The sequence below is a fragment of the Heterocephalus glaber genome, unplaced genomic scaffold (genome assembly GCF_053883595.1).
Source record: "Heterocephalus glaber isolate CG9 unplaced genomic scaffold, H.glaber_assembly_v1.0 deba00001538, whole genome shotgun sequence".
Classification (NCBI taxonomy): domain Eukaryota; kingdom Metazoa; phylum Chordata; class Mammalia; order Rodentia; family Bathyergidae; genus Heterocephalus; species Heterocephalus glaber.
In genome coordinates this window covers 31216149-31237707 of record NW_028258333.1, presented here as the reverse complement: position 1 = coordinate 31237707, position 21559 = coordinate 31216149, and the positions used below count along the sequence as shown (strand labels likewise).

Sequence of the window (21559 nt, the reverse complement as noted above, 5' to 3'; positions counted from 1 at the left end):
TGAGAGATTATGTTCTGCTGTGATTTAGAGAAAAATGAAAGACTTTATACTAAAGAAACATAAAGACCACCTTGAGGGAACTCTCTCTGATACTAAAACTAGTGTGTCACCTCACAGTGTCATCAGCAGCCAGCTTCTGTCTGCCACAGGGTGAGATTATCACTGCCAGTCTCAAAGAATGTCTCCATCACAGCCAGCACATTCATACCACAGAAGTAAAGAGGAATGGCAAACAGCAAGAGAAGGAGGGCACACTCCACCAAGACAGCCTCTTTCATTTCCAGAAGCTATGTCAGCAACTTTGGCTTTCATCTCTTCCACCAATATTTGGCTGCCTTATTGTTTCATCAACTATAAATAATATATTGTATAAGCTGAGCATAATGTAACCCCAATCTTTTGAGTTTCTGTAGGAGAAAGGAGATGGATATTGACAAAACATTCAGCAGAGTGCTGCAGGATGCAAGAAGGATATTAAAAGCAGACACTGGTTCTCCTATAGTCAAGTAGTTTCTATTTTTAAAAAATCAGAAATATAACATTGTGGAGGCAAAAATCAACTTCAGATTCTGATAGTCCATATTTGCTGTCAAAAATGATAATGCACCTATGGAAAATAAAGAACTTTCTTAAATTCATAGTATTAGTTGTAACTTACCTTTTGAGTTAAAATTTCAAGTCTTTCAGGTGAGTCATTTGTGTTTCCCTAGTGAATTCTGTCATTTCTATCTAAAGATTACATAGGTAGTGACCCAGCAGAGGGCAGAAGATACGCTAAAATCACAGAATTGAAGATGGCCTGTAAAGGAGACTATTTACAGCCTTGTCAGTAAGATGTTGAGGCCCACAGGATCCCCATGGATAATAACCGCAGAACTGTTACTAATACTAAAACTCAAAGGGAACCGTGTAGGTAGGGCTGCATTGAAGGGGGAGGACCTTAGACAGAATTTCAGCCAGATCACTCTTTTCAAAGTGGGACCCCTGTGGATCACATTCTCCTTTGTCTCCTTAAGCCTCTGTCATGGTTCCCCATTGACTGAATGCAAGTGGAATTCAGAGGGCAAACAACCAATTTCCTGGATCAACAGCAGATGAAGTATAGATATTGTTAAAAGACAATGCTACAAGAAATCCAGAGTCCAGATCTCAACTGACTTTTTTGTGATTCTAGAATTAGGCACCAATACAGACCAAAAATGGCTCAGAGTGCCCTGAGCCAACACATGGGCGGGTCATATGGCAGGTTATGTTTACAGCCAGTGAAAAGCAAGTGACATACAGGAAAGGGAGTGAAGTAAAGACAACCCAATTGGTTACTGCTAAACTGTCTTATTTGAATATGACTTCTACAGCAGACTACTTGTTATTGGCTGAGACTCAGTTACTTGTTATAAAAATAGGCTGTAGTCTGTTTATACATCAAGTTAGCCTCTAGCTCACTATATGTAAAGAAGCCTTTGGGCTAAACTTGACATATATTCAGAGGCAAATTTGGGCCAAAAACTTCAATTTAGCTGTATGGAGAGGCAAACAAGAAAATTTCTGGCACAATGCCTCATTCCAGCCTTCTCTCATACAAACACTCACTCACTAACTTGCTCAAATATCTTAAGGGGTTTCCAACTGGATTGCTCTAGTATCCTAGGTAAGAATTCCTTTGGATTTTTGGGTAGCATGCTATCATTTGCTTCTTCCTCTCGCATCCCATATGCTTGAAGTTATGAGCCTCTCCTAAAGTACTGGTTTCTTGTCTCTGAAGAACCTCCCATTAGCTACTCCAGGTACTTCATAAACAACTGTGTGGCACACTGTTCCAGTGGTTTCATGAGACTCTCATCCTAACAGCTACGTCATAGATCTTTCATGGTATGAAATAATAGTTCACCGTACTTTAGTTATTTTAAACAAAATAAACTGGCATAGTTTCCTAGTGTATCACATTTTAATCTTCCCCAATTCAATCTCAGGTTTCTAAAGTCTTCAGGAAAAAGTACTGAGTTTTCATTTGCTGGTGGTTTTCTAACACAAAGGGGCATATATGCAAAAGGAGTCCAAGGACGCCACTGTAAATTTCATGGTATCCCATGAAGATGTCACTCCAATGTAATTGTGAAACTTATGCTCTGGTAATACTTCTAGGTTGTTATTTTAATGTCATATAAAACTACTTATAAATCTCCAAATTTATTAAAAATGTGACATTTTTACAGAAAAGCATTTAAACTTTCCATAAACTGGGTTTCAGATTTACAACTTGTGTTCAATGAAGAAATTCCCAGATGGCTAATATCTTGAAGCTTCCACTTCCACAGTTATGTTTGCTTTCCTTTCCCACATTTGTATTAATCTTATGACCAGCTGTTGACAGTTATATTGATTTATCAGCATCAGATTTTAATGGGAAAGTGTACTATTATTTTCCCATGAGTTTGGCAGCCTAACCGTATGGCCTTTTTTCCTACCAAAATGTCATTTAGAAAAGATCAGATTACTTGATCTTAAAAGCTGCATGTAAAACCATATTAAATACATTAGAAGTCCATTAATGCTATGAGCATTTTTTAAGTTCAGATGAGTTCTTCAATAAGTGATTGTTTACCCTCAAGAGAGGGCAATATTGAGAAACAGACAGAAGCTAAGTAATGGGAGGCAAGCATGTTAAATCTTCATGTTTGAGTATATTGCTTAATAAATGTAGTTTAATGAATATAGTTTCTCACCTTTGCTTGCATTTCAAAAGAGTATATTGTGTCATATTTCTCTTATCTTGAATATGGCAAGATGAGATTAAAAATAGGGAAATGTATTTACATATTTTTCTTTATATATTTATTGGTACATTCTAGGTATACAGTATGTTTACATTTATCATTGAGTGCTTGTACCTGTACATGATGTATCTTGGTTCTTATTTTTTTCCCCATTACCTGTGCACCCTTCACCCCCTCCACCCTTCCCTATTTACATAAATTTCATTTCCATTTTTTTCTTTCTCATAATTTTTCCTTTCTCTTCTTCCCTTTCCCCTTCCTCTCCCACCACCCCTACCCCTTTGGACCTTTTCCTATTTCAAGTTATCAATTATTTGTTTTATTCATTTTAATCCTTATTTACACTTTCAGTTTCTTACACCAGAGACACTATTCGGTATTTACACATGTGTGTCCTATTTGTGTTGACTTTCTTCAAACATGTAGTTCATATAAAACTATCATTTTAATATTTTGAGGAGCTCACTTTTCCAGATTTAAACTTGTAGAGTGATAATTTTGAAAACCATTCTATTAAGAGACATTCCATGACTACATGCAACCTTGTCAATCTTACTTTGTAAAAATATATACCTCAGCATATTTAGAAATTGTACTTTTTATCTTATTATTTATGCAGTGGTCTAAATGTAATTTTGAAATCTGCCTGAAAATTGTTCCTTTTAGCTTTTGGGTTCTTTTCTGGGAGGTGTTTGGAGGATTGAAATTTTTCACCATAAAGTCATACACCTTGAAGCATGACCTTGACTTTTCTTTTCCCCTACACTAATGAGACCCTGAATAGCTCTTAATTAAGGAAGCTGCTTTTGTCTACTTGGCCAAATTAAATTGATCATAGTAACTATGGATAACCTATTATTAATGACCTTGAGTTTATTTTAGAAATGAAAATGGATAGTACTTGATCAATTTCTCTACAATGGGTATGGCATGACAAACAGTACTTTAAAGATCAAATAGTATATGACTCTGTAAATACACGCTACAGATTTCATCTCCAATTCTGACCTTGACCTACTTAGTACTAAATATTGATTTAAAAAGAACTGCTCAGAGGATTACTATTTTTATTTTTTTAGATTCTAAAACATTAGAAAAATATTACATCAATATAGTAGTCAGAAAAAGAATTACTAGTAGCAATTTAATTGGTTATGCACTTAGAGTTGTATAACTAAAATGTACATCCATCAAGGATAATCAATTTACTAATGTTTAATACCTACACACAAATGCCTGACTTTGCAGTAAGAAAAAAGAAACACATCTAGGGCCGGGGATTTAGCTCAGTGGTTTTGCCACCTGCTGTGCAAGCGCAAGGACCCGAGTTCGATCCCCAGTACAAAAAAACAAAAAAGAAACACATCTCAATGCTCCTATTTTGAGCCTTACACAGTATTAAAGTATTAGCTCAGGGTTGTTTCAAAGTACTTCCAAGCTTTGTTTGTTTGTTTGTAGTTTACTGTGCTGCGAATCAAACCCAAGAAGTCATCCACACTAGGCAAGCACAAAGTTATGTCCCCAGCTCAACATTCAAACTTTAGTGCATTTGAATATATTCTGTTACTTTGCCCATAAATAGGGAATGATTCTGGGAAGCCCAGGAAATTCTGAAATTAGCCAGTGAGATATTTTGAGATATAAAGATAAAAAATGTTTTGAAATACTTGCACTGGTCCCTTTTTAATTTGTTGGGGTCAATAGGGAATAGTACAGGGAAGATTTATAGTATTTTTTTTTTGTAGGGAAACCTCTGCCTCTTTTATTATTTTCTACCCTAAAAAGAAAACTGAAGTGTATTGAAAATAACCTTATCTGCCCATCAGCTGGAAACTGGATAAAGAAGATGTGTTTTTTTATAAAATGGAATACTACCCAGCCATAAAAAAACAAGAAACTAGAGACATTTATAGCTAAATGGATGCATATTGAGGCGATCCTCTTAAGTGAAATAAATAGGACAACATGTGTAAATACTAAATAGTTTCTCTAGTGTGAGAAACTAAAAGTGTAAATAAGGATTAAAATGATTAAAGAGAATAACTGATAATGTGAAATAGGAAGAAAAGGTCCAAAGGTGTAGGGGTGGTGGGAGGGGAAGGGGAAAGGAAAAAAGGGAAAGGAAAAATTATGAGAAAAGAAAAAAGTGGAAACGAAGTCTGTGTAAATAGGGAAGGGGGGGTGAAGGGCACACAGGTAATGGGGAAAAAATAAGAACTAAGATGCATCATGTACAGGTACAAGCACCCAATGATAAATGTAAATGTATTGTATACCTAAAATGAACCAATAAAAGAATTTAAAATAAAATAACCTTATCTGATTGTTTTGAAAAGTAAAAAAGTCCCTTGGTTTTTGTTCGTAATTTATATAGAATCACACGAAACTAAAAAACACTTTCGTGTAAGTAAAACTGCATATTTATATATGCACCATCCATTCTTTTGTCTTCAGATTTATAAGCATTGTTTTCACTAGGCTAGTTTATTTTTACATTTGAGTAATAAGCCACACTGCTACTTCCATTGTAAAGGCTGGATGTCTTAACCTCATCTAAAGGAACCAAAAAAACAACTTCTGTTAAGTAGCTTGTCAATTTATGTATGTTGGGCATACATCCCATCTGTGTTTCCTGAAGAAAACATGTAAAGGATAATATATACATTATTACAATGATGTTCCCAAATTTATTTCATTGTACATCAAGTTCAAGAAAGAATGACTATATCACTGTAAAAGGACATTTGCCTTCCTACTCAAAACAAGGAGAGAAATATCTGAACTTATGTCTAAAAAAATTAGCTAGCAATGCAGATTTCCTGGTAAAGCCTCCACAAAAAAAGTATACTTAATATATTTGAAATATTTTGTATTATTTCAGTTTTTATATCAGAATTTAAATATATGCTGAGTAGTTTATGACATCTGCTGTACAGATGTCAATTGGGATTAGACTATGGATATCTGTTTAATTTCATTCAATTTCAAGTTCATGTTCCAATCACAATGGAAATACCTATAAATGAGAGAGCTCAATTTCCTTTGTGGTTCAGGTAAAGGTGTTTGGCTTTCCAACTTCCAATATAATTCAAAGTAGCTATGGTAATTTTATAGAAGATAATACTTGTGTACTGTTTTTCAGAGAGTTAAATGTTTTTCTTAGATTCTATAAATATCAATTACTTTGCTGAATGTTTGTGATATGAAGACTGTTAGGATATGGCCTCTGCTCTTAGACAGCTTTAGTTATGTTGATAAAAGAAAACACATGATAGATGGAAAAGCAAGTGGTAGGGGCATATAGATAAACTGGAACAGGTTGGGAGGTATGAAGTAGAGGGTATAATATTAGATCTTTGATAAATTTACAAATAAACTGCATCTTGAAAGATTGATAAAAGTGCTCACATGAAAGAAGGAGACCAAAAAGCATGTTGAGTCAGAGAAAACTACCTCTGTAAAAGAATAGAAAAGAGCAAATAGTCTTGTTTGGGGAATTAGAGGTGGTTCAATAGACAAGAGAACAGTCTTGGATTTTGGTATAAGATTTAAGGAATTTAAAAGTTATTTCTCAAGAGAGAGGCAGGGGTTACACCACAGCCAGCTTCTTGTGAAAAGAAGAAGTTAGTTCTAATTGACTTTTGAGGCCATGAACATTAAGCATGGGATTAGCATGATTTGACCTGCTGATTGCTCTACATGGGCTGGAATGAAATTTAATTGGAGGTTGTAAATTACAGTAACTTGTAACAAATTTTATAAAAATCTTGATAAGAAAAATTGAAGATAAAGTATTTCTATTTGAGATGAAGATGTGTTTTTCTAGCTAAAAGTAAGGTAAAATAATGAAGAAGCCTTATACAATTGTAGAAATTTAAAGGCAGAATCAAAGTCCAGGGACAATGAAAAAACATAGGTCATTGCAATGTCAACAACTGTTTACAAGATTAGACAGGATGATAATATCTCATGACATAGTGTTATCTGCAGAAGTGTAATCTGGTTTTAATAAGAGCATGGAAGGAAAGCAACTCACCTCAGGTATTAGAGGTCACGTTTAAGGAAGAAGTGCACAGAAGGCAAGTATGGATATTGAGAATTTCAAATAATTTTCCAAACTGTAAAACACAGTAATGAAAGTGACTAAAGGCAGGGCCTAATATGTACTCAGATTGAGTGATACTATCAAACTGCATGGAGCCACAGACTAGGCAGGAGTTGAGATTTGTGGATGATAAAGAGAGGGGACAAAAGAGATTCTTTTAGTTGTTGTCTGTGTATGCTCCCTTGGTTGTTTTGTGGTAAACATGAATTTTCAAGCCCTTTAACCTGAGAACTCTTTGGTATTAGGGTAGTAAAATATACAACATATACAAGATATACAACAGCACATGCTGTTGAGTTTTCCTATTTTTTGAATCCATCCAGTAGGGAGAAGGGGAGTACAAAATAGAGACAATCAAGTGATACTAAACATTTAATTTAGAAAAAAAATGTTTCATTGGTGGTAGACTCAGTTTGGATGAATTCAGTTTGGTCACAGAGTTTGGAACATCTGTCTAAAGCCTAGTAAATCCATAAAGAGCCTGGATGGGAGAGTAATCTGTATTATTTTATTGAATCCTACCCAACTGTTTATCTAAGGAATTGAGAGTAAACCAGATTTGCTTGGGGTTTGTTGCTTGTTTTATGGGAAAGGGAAGCAATAGGAGACAAAGATTAACAAATAAGTTCTCGAGTGTAGTGAGACCTGTGATACTTTACTCAGTAGAAAGAATATATAAGAATACCTCAAACTGCATCTAGTGAGTGGTCATCCAGAGCCCATATGATGCCTTCCAATTTATTTGATTATAGGAAAATAGTGATGGATTTGCTGTGAAGGTTTGTTTTCTGGAACTTCTTCTTTTTTTCCCCCTAATGGTTCAATTTGGTAACATCCACGATCAGTTGAAAAGCTCAAATATTTAGTTGTTTTTCTTAGGCTTTAGAAACAAGTCACTGAGTTTTGAGGTAAGTGAATCCAGCTTTTAGATTAGATATTTCTGATCATTTTGGTTCATGCACCTATTTTCATGAAGATTTTTATGAATAATTAATTTAAATGGTAGCTTACTATCTTCAAAAATCCCTTAGTTTGCTATCAACTTGTCTTTAGGAATGCCTCAGTGCATTCTGAAATAAAATTTTTCCTTTATCGCTAATGTTATCAAGATCACTATTTTAGCCACATTTTCCTGCCACTTATTATTCCTGTGGTTATCGTACTATTTTAAGTATGAAACAGTTTCCTTTTTATTCTATTTCTGCTAGTTATTTACATAAAACGTATCAAGAATTCATTCCTCTTCCAGGCCAGCCTAGGATAGACTTATATCTATACTCATGCCCAAATATATACAAATGATTTTACTAGCCTGTCAGTAATACCTAAAGAAATGTGAAGATAGAAAGCTATTGAATCATTGGACCAGATAGAACTAGCTTGGAAAAAAACTGGCATGACTCACAGAAATGATGCGCAGGAGAAATCATTAAGCTTTGAATGTTTACTTCTTTTCCTGAACAGTCCCAGTTGACCAAGTAATGAATGCTGTTAATTATTAAGGCATTCAATAGTTATGCCAGAAAGCCATAGTGTTGTTTCCTCTCACATGTGAGAAAGGTAAGGCAAAACCCACTTACAATCTGTCGGATATGTTCCTAAGGTTAGTTTGCCAATGTAGGAAAACTTGGCCTCTGCCTGGCTAAGATGTAGATCAGTGTTCTATAGAAATTGCACTAAATAGTGTGCTCCTTCTAGGAAAATGGTCAGAATGTGGCCGATGTTGATATTAGAAATGGAAGCAAATGAAAATTTGGTGGAAAGATTTAAGAATACTCTGTTTCTGGGTCCATTTGATTATATTTTCCATTTTTTCTTTGTTCCTGAAACCAGTAACTCATAAATGGGTTATAATATTAGTTAGGCATCATCTGTCTTTATATTTTTAACCATCAATAATTTAGTAAAAATTTCTTTTTTTACACGAAAAAATAACCTTAGTTGCCATAAGGAAATAGCTAGAATATCCTCTTTAGCATGATTTCACATAGAATCCATTAAAGTTCAATGGGAACCTGCTTCACATTATTTTCTTTGGTTAGTAATTCCATGCTTGGATATGTAAAATGTGTTCATTTATTTTTGTTCTGATTTTAGAGAATTAAAAAGAGCTTATCAGAAATAGGAATTACTCATGAATCACCATCTTTCTAGTCTTGTAAGCTGATAGAACCAAAATCCAGAAGTTAAAAAAAAGGAAATCAAACAGATTTTGCTTCAATAATCTTCTTTATGTGCTTGTTGGGTACAGATTTCCTAATAAGTCTCCACATAAATTCAGGGATATGCGTGGGAGATCATCTGAGCCTTAAAAAGAAAGATTCTCTCTCCCTGTCCCTCTCCCTGCACCCTCCATTTTCCCTCCTCTCTCTCCTCCCCTCCATTCCCCTCCTCTGCTTCTTTCCTTTCTCCCCCTTATTCTCTCATAATATCTGCGTATAGCTACACACACTCAAATGAAGACTTTATTTATCAAAGACAACTGAAACTGTAGTGATTTAACTATTCTAAATATTAGTAAAAGAATGTTTGGCTTTATTCTTTTGATCTAAGAAGTTCTGTTTTGCCTCAGTTCTATTTGGTGTTTGAATTTTCTGTGGAGTTGGACGTGAGATCAAGGAGTCTATACATTATAAAATTTACATTTGTATAGGGATTATGTGGATTTAGAAGTTAAAAAAGAATTTTCTCTCAGAGGGCTAACTTGACATAGAAATCTTACTGTGAATACACATCACAGAATAAGCTTTAAATTGAGAGGGTGCTAAAAATAGTGGTAAGTACTCAGTATTTTCTTGCTTTTTACACAGGCTTACATGGCAGAGGATTTCCTAGGGTTATCTTGTTAGATTGCTTAAGCAATACACCAAATTCTAACATTACTTGTAATTGAGTATTTTATTTGTTTGTATGAAATCTAAGTCATGGTTATAGAATTACGTAATATGTATTGTTGCTGACTGGGGTAATTGTTACTTAGCTGGATATAACAAGATTGACATTAAAGGGCAGTTTTCTGAGGTAAGGGAATGATGTTAATTGATCATTTAAAATTATGATAGAAATGGCTTCTGGGCCAAAGTACCACCCCCTCCCCCACCACACAGGAGGTGAGCCACTCCCAGGGCCCAAGAGGAGGCTTCTGGGCCGAAGTACCACCCCCTCCCTCAGTGCACAGGAGGTGAGCCTCGTGGGTGCCAGCAATCGCCCCCCAACTCCCCCATCAAAATGAGAAGACATGTAAACAAGTCCCAAAACCAGACTTCCAGATCACCAAAAACAACCCCAAAGGGAAACAAGATGAAACAATCTGATACTCAACCACCCTTACTCCCTGAACTGGCAACAAAAGAGTATTTGGAAAAAAAGAAATCAGAAATAATTTCTCAGATAACAGCAGAGATTGTGCCAATAGTGCAAGACATGATTAATAAATCTAGAGGAGACACAGATAAAAAAATAGGGGAACTGAGGAACATGATGGAATCCCAACATAGGAAACAAATGGAATCCATGAAATAGATACAAACAAATTTCTAGGAGATTAAAAACTCCATTGAAAGCTTACACAGCAGAATGAGCCAATGTGAGGACAGAATTTCAGACATAGAATATAAGATTGCAATTAGCAACTGGGAAAAGAAAAATTGCTTTAAAATAGTAAGGGACCACGAGAAATCAATCCAGCAGCTACTAGATGATGCAAAGAAGAATAACATAAGACTGATGGGAGTCAATGAAGAAACAGGAGAGAGTTCAGATGACATAAAAAAACAGAAGTGATGGCAGAAAACTTCCCAAGCATGAGAAAATAACTTGATATTCAAATAAATGAGGTATATAGGACTCCAACTAGCCTTGATCATAAAAAAGCTACACATAGGCATATAATTGTTAAGATTCCAGAAACCCAACAGAAGAACAAAATTCTACAAGCAGTTAGAGAAAAAAAAACAAATCACATATAAAGGAAAGCCCATTAGCATCACAGCGGACTTCTCAACGCAAACCCTCAAGGCAAGAAGAGCTTGGAGTGATGTATTTCAAACCCTAAAGGAAAACAGCCTCTAACCCAGATGGATGCACCCTGCAAAATTATCTTTCAAAATTGATGGTGAAATAAGATACTTTCATGACAAAGAGCACCTTAAGAACTTCATGAATACCCGACCAGCACTCCAAAGTTTTTAGACAATATCCTAGGAAAAGACAATGAGGATCACAACCCCAGGAAGCCCAGCAGAATTAATCCGTTGGGTGTGACAAGAAATTAAACACAAAGGGGGAGAATCCAACAAAAAAAAAAAGTCATGACAATGATAAGTCAATACATATCTGTATGGGCTATTTATCATCTTCTTATGTCTACTTTTTAATTGGGTTGTCTATTAATGAGCTGTAAGAGTTCTATATATATTCTGGGCTTAGGTTATGCGTATTATAAATACAGTCTGTTTAAGGACACTTCATTTTCTTAACGATGACATTTAAAGCTTTAAATTTTGATGGAATCTCATTTATCAATTTATTTCTTTTTTGCATCATGTTTTGTGTATCCTAGGAAATTCTTGCCTACCCTAAATTCATGAACATTTTTCCTTATAATTTCTTCTTAAAGTTTTATAGGTTTAGTCTTTCATATTGTTCATAGATCCTTTCAAGTTATTTTTATGTATAGAAATAAAGGGTTAAGGTTAATTTTTTACATACAGATACTAGGTGTTCTAGTACCATTGGCTGAAAACACTAGCTTTTCCACTGCTCTTGAACTGAGTTTATGTTCTATAAAATGTTAATGTTAAATAATCATTCAAAACTCAGTAGACCATATATGTGTGGTTCTACTTCTAGATTCTCTGTTTCATTCCATTGATCTATATGTCTTTCCTTATGCCAACATTGCCTTGATTACTGCAGCTGTAGAGGAAGTTTTAAAATTAGGTAATAAATATCTTCCAACACTTTTTTTTTTTTTTTACTTTTCTAGGTCCTTTGTACTCCTACATAACTTTCAAATTTCCAATCCTTCATATATAGCAAGTATACATAAACCTGAATTTTTATATATACCTTGTTTTTTCTAATCCTGCTAAATTCAAATACAAGTTCTAGGGGCTCCTAGAGATTTCTTAGTATTTTCTCTGTAGATGATCATTTCATCTACATATAAAGATCTTACTTCTACCTTGCCAATTGTATGCTAATTGCTTCTTTTTATTGCCAGACTATTTTGCTTTGAGCCTATGTTCCAAAGTTTAATGCACAGATGAAGAGTAGGCATATCTGCGCTTGCTCCCCACCTTAGGGAGAAAGCATTGTATCTTCTCCATTCATATAAGGCATTTTTGCTGGAAGTATGGAGTACACAGCTTATCTGTTGAAAAGGTTCTGTTCTACTTCTAGTCTCCTGATAGCTTTTACCATGAACAGCTATAGAATTTAGTCCAATACTTTTTCTGCAACTACTGACAGGATCATGTGGCTTTTACCTTTCCTCTTTTAAAATGTTACTTATAGGGGTGGATCTTCCAATGCTGAACCAACACTGCCATCCCTATAATTAAACCACTTTCTACATACTGCCAGATCTGACTTCTAATAGTTTCTTTTGTTAAATAAATTTTTATCGATGTTCGTACTTTTTTCTTCTATTATCTTTATCCAGTTTTTGTATTAGCACAATGCTGATTTCCTAAAATGAGGGGAGAAGTGTTTGTTCTTTTTTCTGATTTAAATGTTTGATATAATTCATCAGTTAAAATGTATATGAGCCTGCTGTTGTCATATAGGTAGGTTTTCAAGCTAGGAATATACTTTCTTTAATGCGTGCTATTCAAATTTTGTATTTCCTCCAGAGTTAGTTTCATTAATTTGTCTTCCAAGTTACTTATTAGAAGTTGTCAAATTTATTTCAAGAAAGATTTTTGTAATATGCTTTCTATATCCTTTTAAATTCTGTGAAATCTATGGTAATATAGTCTAAATCTTGATATGGTAATTTTAAAAATGTATAATTGACATTGTGTAATAGGAAGAAAAGGCCTAAAGGAGTAGAAGTGGGAGGGGTAGGGGAAAGGAAAGAAGGGAAAAGAAAAAATATGAGAAAAGAAAAAAATGAAAACAAAGTCTTTGCAAATAGTGAAGGGTGGAGGGGGTGAAGGGAGGGCAGAGGAATGGGGAAAAAATAAGAACCAAGATATGTCATGTAAAGATACAAGATTCCAATGATGAATGTAACTGTATTTTATACCTAAGATGTACCAATAAACTTAGTAGAAAAAATATGATAGAAATAACTTTAGCATTCGGTAATGGTTTTCTATATAACCAAATAGATACCAACCTTATAAACGTATATGTCAGAAATTGATAACTGGCAATTGTGGGCAAGACAACTTTCAGAATGGAGATGATTTAACCAGACTGTACTTTTTTTTTCTTAAATGTATACCATATGATAGCAGGGTATAAGACAGCATTTGTTAAGGTGAAATTTGAAATTCAGTGTATCTGCAGCCAGTAAGCCAGAGATCCAGTGATGAGATATTGCTACTTTCTCTGAGGTCCTAGGCAAGCTAATAAAACTAAAGTTTATAATCACCAGGAAACTGAAGATAATAAAGAATTATCTAGTTATTACAAGGTCATTGTGATAATCATTCTATCTATAAGATTCTTATTATAAGAGATCTCTCTCTATATATATATCATATTCAGTGTCTTTGTTTTTGATGGAGTTTGATTATTACTATGCTTATGCAAATAGAAACAATATTTGCAAGCAAACAGATATATGACATTGTGCTTTTGTGTGTATTTGTTTTTCCATTTGTAGACAAACCAAATAAGACCTTGGGAAGTAAGTTAATATTTTCTATGAATTAAAGATGTATTGTTCCATACATATTAGAATAAAATGAAGTCAGGTACTCTTAATATGTTTATGAATGTATGGATTTTTTGTTTTATTATTTATGCACTTGGATTCTTTCATCATGTAATCATGGAAATTCTGAAATTTAATCATAAAATGAGTTTAATCATAAAATGAGATTAATTATTTTCAGATTATTTACAATTCGAAATTTCTATAAATCTATGAACCAAAGTCAATCTACCATAGTTCCTAGTAGCAGAAAGCATAGGCTTGCTAATTCAAACACACACATGTATGTAAACACATAATTAATAAATTAAACCTTTCATTTTTAGAACTATTTTAAGCAGAAAATAAAAAATTATTTATTAGTCCTTTTATTTATAGCCTTTTAATTTGTCAGCATTTTATATTATCTCTCATTTAATCTTCAAAAAAATCCTAAATTCTTTCCACATTGCACCACTTATTATATAAATCAACTTATATGGAAATTATTTAGGAAGAAAATCTAATGACTTATATGGTTAAAAGAACATTATCACAAATGCATATTTAATAAGTTTTATGATCTAATAATTGATAATAAGCGCTAAAGGACTACAAATATGCTGAAAAGACATTCTTAGCTTTGCTTGCTCATTTATATAACAGGCAATTGCTTTGTTTATGAACAAGAAATTTGAGGTAGATAAAGAGTTATAGTTTTTTAAATCACTAATTTTACTTTAGTTGTAGTAGGTTTTAACGTGATGAATCTGATCAAACCTTATTATGAGCAGAGTTTGACAATTTAAGAATGGTTTCAAAAGAGATTAACTAATATTTTAAGGATCATCAGAATATAGCTCCTTGGTTAGAACTTCTAAATTAATTTAAAGGTGAACATTAAATAACAGCAGTTAGGAACTATAATGTCATTATTTCCGTTTCTTGGGCGGTTGAGTTAAAGCACACAACATCAATTAATTCTCCAAATTGAACCTGTCTCCTTGTGCCAGCTGCACCTTCAATACCCTAGAGGATACAGTCTCAGATGAGGATATCCTTCCAGAAGAGCATTGTCATTATATAAAAGGCTAGCTTTCTCCATCCTAAGCTTTGGGGACAGATGGAGATAAGGAGTACCTGCTGAGAGTTCTCTTCCAGTAGAAAAATATAAAAATGGGGTAAGATTGTATGGCCAGCTATCATTTTTTTTAATTAAGTTTATTGGTACATTTTAGGTATAAAATACAATTACATTCATCGTTGGGATCTTGCACCTTTACATGAAGTAAGAACTAAGATGCTCCAGCTATCTTATTTGGTGTCAAACTCACCAGATTTTTTTTCTGAGAGTTTTTTTCTAATGAAAACCTTAGATAATTTTCTTCTAAATTTCCTTAAGATATAGTAGAGGTTCTTTTTTGCAGCTTAAGATGAAACATAAATTACAAAAATTTCTGTGATGTAGGGTTATGTTCTCAAAACATTTGGAAGCCCTATTTTAATAATTATCATGACTTTATTCATGCAAATGGTTATGAAATAAATGGCTATGGTAGCTGTACTGGTGCTTATATTATTGTTCAAGAAGACCTGTGTTTGAATTACAACTTGGTACCTCTAAGTTTGTGATCTTGAGCAAGTTTCTTATTTTCTGTAACCCTTACATTCATTACTGTAATAACAAAATCAGGTTACATATTGAGACCATTAAGAAAAGCAATGCGATAATGTGATAGTAATATATAAGGTCTAAATCTTTTTTTTTTTTTTTGGTACCGGGGATCGAACTCAGGTCCTTGCACTTATGCAGCAGGCATCGAAACCACTGAGCTAAGTCCCCAGCCCTAAGGTCTAAATCTTAGTGTATGCTTATTCCATTGAAGTTTATGTGTATGAATACACATATTCATATATAAAAATACATCTACTAATATTTATATGTATGTAAAGTACATTTGTTTATACAAAAAGGTACCCCATGAAAATATTTTGAGTTGCTTGGAAACCTGATTATAATTGAAAAATTACACTTCAAATATTTAATGTCTGATTTAGAGATTATTTTATAAGTAGCATTAATGAACTCAGTATAAAATATTATTTAATGGAAAAGCAATGTAAATATGATTTTTCTTTAATTTTTATTTAAAAATAATGTACAATATTAAAATAAATATGAGAAACTATATAATTATATGCATCAACAAATTTTAACTTTTACTGCAAATTTCATATTTTGTCATCATTCTGACAGAAGAAAAAGTATGCTTAGATCTCAAGAGATTAACTGATGAACAAGTAAAAGGAAAGCTCTTAAAATGATCAGACACCACTCTTCATGGAAGCAATAACTTAGTTTTGCAAAAACTTTATATTTTATTTTTGATGCTTGTATACTACTTCAGTTCTACTTTTGTGGTATGCTTTTCAGAAATTTAAACTGTTTTCTATGTCTACACTTTGTTACATTCACCTTGTACAACAGGATTGCCTAACCTCACCACTGTTGGCATCTTGGGGCAGATAATTTATTTCGTCTGGGTGGATGTTAGGCTTCTATAACTGTAAAGAACTATGTGAAATAGTTAAATTATAAAGAGAAAGGTTTACTATTTTATCACATTGTTTTAGAAATAGATGATACTAATAGAATTGATGTATTGTTTCCATTGTACACACCAGTGGATTTTTTAATTACTTCTACCATATTTCAAGTACATCAAGATGCCTCAGTAACATGCCTCTTTTTTTTTTGACAGTATCTTTCCATTTTAGTTGGATTTTTTCTAGCTAAATAAACACAGTTTTATATAATTAATTTCAATACTTTTACAATTCCACAATTACAAATGTGGTATCATAGTACACATAAATAATGGTCTCAATACTGCTTTAAACATTTTTAGAACAGGTTATGAATTAGCTTTGCTTTGAGTGAATACTGTGGATAGGAGTTACCAAACAGACTACTTAACAGCCTACATGAATTTTAATTATACTAATTTGATTACTAATCTTTGCAAGTAAAGAGAACTTCTACTAAAAATGTGTTTCCAAGGGTTTTCCAACAAATAAGAAAAATCTATTGAACTTATATTGAATTGGCTAATCACATTTATAGAGGTTTGAGGCATTTCATAATTCCTTAAACACTTCCATGCTATTAACATGCCTTCTTTAAATATCTCCTTGTGTTGAGATAAATCTTGCATTAGATTATATACCATCATTAAAATTTATTCTGCCTTTAATTCAATCACAGTGAAAGTGTTGAGTGTCTCCAATGCATCTTTCTTTGCAAGAGAATACTAGGGATTGAACTGAGGGCCTTCTCACTGATCTAACCCCAGTCAATTTTATCCTTTGTAATATGACACGGGGTCTTGCTAAATTGCCCAGGTTGGGCTTGAATTTCAGATCCTCCTGCCTTAGCTCCCAAGTCCTGAAATTGCAGGCATGTCCCACCTCATCCAGCCTCATCCAATTTTGCTCTAAAACATGATCAATGAAACACCTCCCCTCCCGTGTATATGCAGATAATTTAATATAATGACATGACTTTATTTCATAATGAATTATAACATATGTCATTTTATAAATCTCAACCTTTTCAAGTCTGGATATTTTTTTGTCAGCAGTAGCCTCAGTGTTCCAAGATTATTCATTTTGGCTTTTCTTTAGACAGACAGACAGATAGATAGATAGATAGATAGATAGATAGATAGATAGATAGATAGATAGAACATGTTTGATGTATGTAATGATTATATTTATTATGGGGAGTTTTTATGTGTACATAACACCTCTCAATTCTTTTTATGTCTTTTCCTTCTCATCCCTCCCTATTCACATGCATCTGACTGAAAAAGCTGGAATCCTATGTATCACCAAACCAAAATTGGGCCCAGGTTAGCAAGTGGCAGTGACATCAGCAAAAGTAAGAATGTTAGTTATTGTGAGAGATAGGAATGGCTCCTCAAGCCAGAGGCTTAGCACTCATGACGAGAAGTCTGTCTGCCAGTCCCTACCATAATTCCATCCTGTTAGCACCTACACAAATATGAAATCTCTTGTCTAAGTTCCATGATAGTACATGCAGGACTCAGGTGATAATCTTTGTCAATAAATTATTATAAAAAGGTATACACATGCAGACTGCATTAAATGCATCCAACTGCAACAATAAAAAGTACTGCAACAATACAAAAAAAGTCTACATGCTTAGAAAAACAAATTAACTTTAAACATCATCACAGTTTGTAGAAAATAACACTATATCCCTTTATGATGCTTTAAATGAACCAGTTATTAGCAAAGAAGACAGTTTTTGCATTAAATTTTTCTTGTAACTGAAAAAATAGAATTCATAAACAAGCATTTTCAATATAAACAAATCATGAAACTACCGATGTCTTGCATTACCTCTGCAAATTATGGAAAATTTCAGAGAAAACATTAATATATCATTGCATACATTTTCATTAAGCATTAAATTCAATATTAAGGCAATATAAATGATCATTGTTGGGACAAAATTCTGTATCTTAACTGTGGTGACTAATATATGAACCCATCTGTGTAATAAAACTACATAGAACTAAATGCATAAGCACACAGATGAGTATGCTGAAATAGATGAAATATGAATGAGATCAGTGGATTATCTATTTCAGCTTTCTGGTTTGACATACGGGGATTTGTAAGGTACTACCATAGGAAAAGCTGAGTGAGAAGTGCAAGAAATCTCTAGCATTTCTTGTACCTTTTCATTTTATTTTATTGTTTTGTAAAAAGTCAAAAATATTCACCCATCTTCAACTCTAATATTTGGACTCTGAGATATATTATCCTGAGGCAGATCTTTAAGGAAATCTTTTTATTTATTGGAACTGTATTTCCAAGATATGTCCGTTTGCTTTTCATGACAAAAGATAAAATGATTAAGGACTCCACACATCTATCACTTTTAGAATCTGCACAATACAGTTTTGATAAAAAATTTCTATACCTAGGCCCATATACTTCACACCAAGCAGCTGCATTTCTCAGCTTGCAACTAGACCATGGTCAGATTTCCTTGAAGCTTTAAAGTGATTAAAATAAGCCAATCAGCATTCATTCTTGGCATTATTATCTGATATACCATTGTCCCCCAAAGAACTCTAGGTGTAGAAACAGCAAACTTAACATTGACCGGGATGCACATATTAACAGTACGCAATTTCTATTGTGCTAGGCAAGATTTGAATAACATCTACTCATTTGATTAGCAATCATTGAAAAGTACATGTGTAAATGATCTATTGTATTTACCTCTGTATTTATTATTGTATAGTGCTTCTGTGTACAGATTATATTCTCTTTTCATAATATCCTAATGCTTTTATCTATTTTTTTTTCTGCCATATTCCAGAATGTTTCTTGGGGACAACAGTATTCATATGCACTCTTCAAAGCAATGAGTCACATGCTGTGCATTGGGTATGGAGCCCAAGCCCCAGTCAGCATGTCTGACCTCTGGATTACCATGTTGAGCATGATTGTCGGTGCTACCTGCTATGCCATGTTTGTCGGCCATGCCACTGCTTTAATCCAGTCATTGGATTCTTCCAGGCGGCAATACCAAGAGAAGGTATTTTATTTCTCTTATCTTCAACCAGTTAATAAATTGAATTGATTGCCTTCAATCTATCATCTATTGAAAATGTAATACTCTAAAACATTTAAGGCAAAACACAATCTATTTTGATATTTTGAGTTTTCTTCAAGATGATCCTATAACTTTTACTTAGTTTTATTTCTGTCAATACTAGATTTTTAAAAAAAATCTTATTTTGTATTGACATAATGTTTCAAAATATTTGAAGCTCATATAAGCAATCATTGGGAAGTACGTGTGTAAAGGATCTACTGTAAGGATTTCTCTATATATTTATTTTCATGGTTCATATTCTATCATCCTCCAACAGTTTTATATGTATATTATATATACATATATGTTATACATATATATAATATATACATATATATATTTATAGCATAAACTTTTCTTGAGTAAATATTAGAAAAATGTTGGCTGAATAAATGGAGACAGACATCCATTGCATTTGCCCCTCTGTGCATGTTTTAATCATAATTTATTTTACAAAATTTAGCTTAACACTTGTTGCCTCAATAGCTAGACAAATCACCACACCTTCCAATCTTAAAAATATGTATTAATTGGTTGGTCATCCATTCTTATGCAATATGTGTTAACTAAAATGACTGATTCTCTAAAATTTTCTCAAAAGAGAGGAAAAAAGTAAGTTTGTGCAATGATTTATTCATTGCATTTAAAAAAATGTACTTAATTTCTTTGGCTGGGGCTAGTTACATTTAGTAACTAGACACCATTAATATTCTTGATCAAACATCAATTACTTTCTGACAAGTAAATACGAATTTTTCTACCTGGAAGAAGAATAATGTATATATGGCAGTTGTTCATGACAGTGCATATAGCATGCACTTTGCCAAAGAGCATTTCTGAAAATAATGATTAAAATGGGTCTACATACCTCTTAATCTTGGTGTAACAACTTAGACTTGATTATTTTCAAAAGAATTGAACATCGTTTCAGTTGTTTCTTTGTTTACAGTATTATAATCACAAAATAGGAGAAAGGAAGCCTAGATATTTCCCTTGAAAGTAATTATACCAGCACTAACTATTAAAATGAGCAAATCTGTATTTTTTTTGAAGTAATGAAAAGATCTACCACCAAAATTGCTTTGAGGTTCATTTTTAAAATAAAGTCCCCAAATTAAATTGTAAAGAACAAAAAGTATAAGGGAGAAGAGATTTTTATACAAGGCTGTTTGACTGAAAACTGGGCTAATTTTATGGGTATTTAAAATAAGAACACAATATGGAATATCTGAAGTTACTCTTACATTGTTGCTTTCCCACTTTCAGTTGCACTAAATAAAAATGCTCCTTTTCTGTCAATTTTACCTTCATCATTGCTACATATTTTATTCTCTTTCTTCTTTTTTTTTTTTGGTACCGGGAATCAAACTCAGGACCTTGCACTTGCGAGGCAGGCACAGTTCCACTGAGCTAAATCTCCGGCCTGCTGTATATTTTCTTAAAAACAAATAAATCGTCTATTTCCAAGATTGCATTTATGAGCATTATGTTGCATATTAAATAAATTCACCTTATTTTATGTTTTTGGGTTTGCAATATAAGTCAAGTTTAACTTAGAAAAGCAATTTATTTAACTATGTATTTGGGGACATTTATATGTAAAGATATTATGATGGTTGCTGTAATTTAAATCATCCAGTTCTTGATCTTATAACTGCTTGAAAGAGGGCAAGGATACTGGGCTAATACTAACCTTTTTTATTTTTTCATTTTCAGTGCAATATAATAAAGAACAGTTAAAAATATCTCTCTATATAGTGGTACCTCAGTTCATGAACTTGATTCTTTCCTCGATTCTGGTCACAAACCAAGTTGGATGAGAACTGAATCAAATTCAATGGTTAGGTTCAATGTTGACCTTATGGGGAAATTTGATTTGATTTTCATCTAGTTCAGTTTGTGACTGGAATTGTGGAGAGATTTGAATTCATAAACCAAGTTACCATTATATATATAATATTTATATACACATATAGGCACAAGATCTTTCAACAAATTTAGTTCTAGACTAATGAAATTATTTCCTATGTAGAATTGTATTGGTTCCAACCAGTATAAGACACTATGTTAATTTTGTGTTTTTTTTGGTACCGGGTATTGAACTTGGGACCTTGTGCTTG

At 33.1% G+C, this 21559-nt stretch overlaps 1 protein-coding gene across 1 annotated transcript in view; it reads left to right on the top strand.

Moving 5' to 3' along the window:
* Positions 1 to 21559, top strand: part of Hcn1 (hyperpolarization activated cyclic nucleotide gated potassium channel 1) — a 401014-nt gene that overhangs the window by 256799 nt on the left and 122656 nt on the right. The window contains exon 4 of the mRNA XM_004848544.4: positions 19161 to 19379. Coding sequence (XP_004848601.1) covers positions 19161 to 19379 — 219 coding nt within the window. The remainder of the gene's footprint in view (positions 1 to 19160; positions 19380 to 21559) is intronic.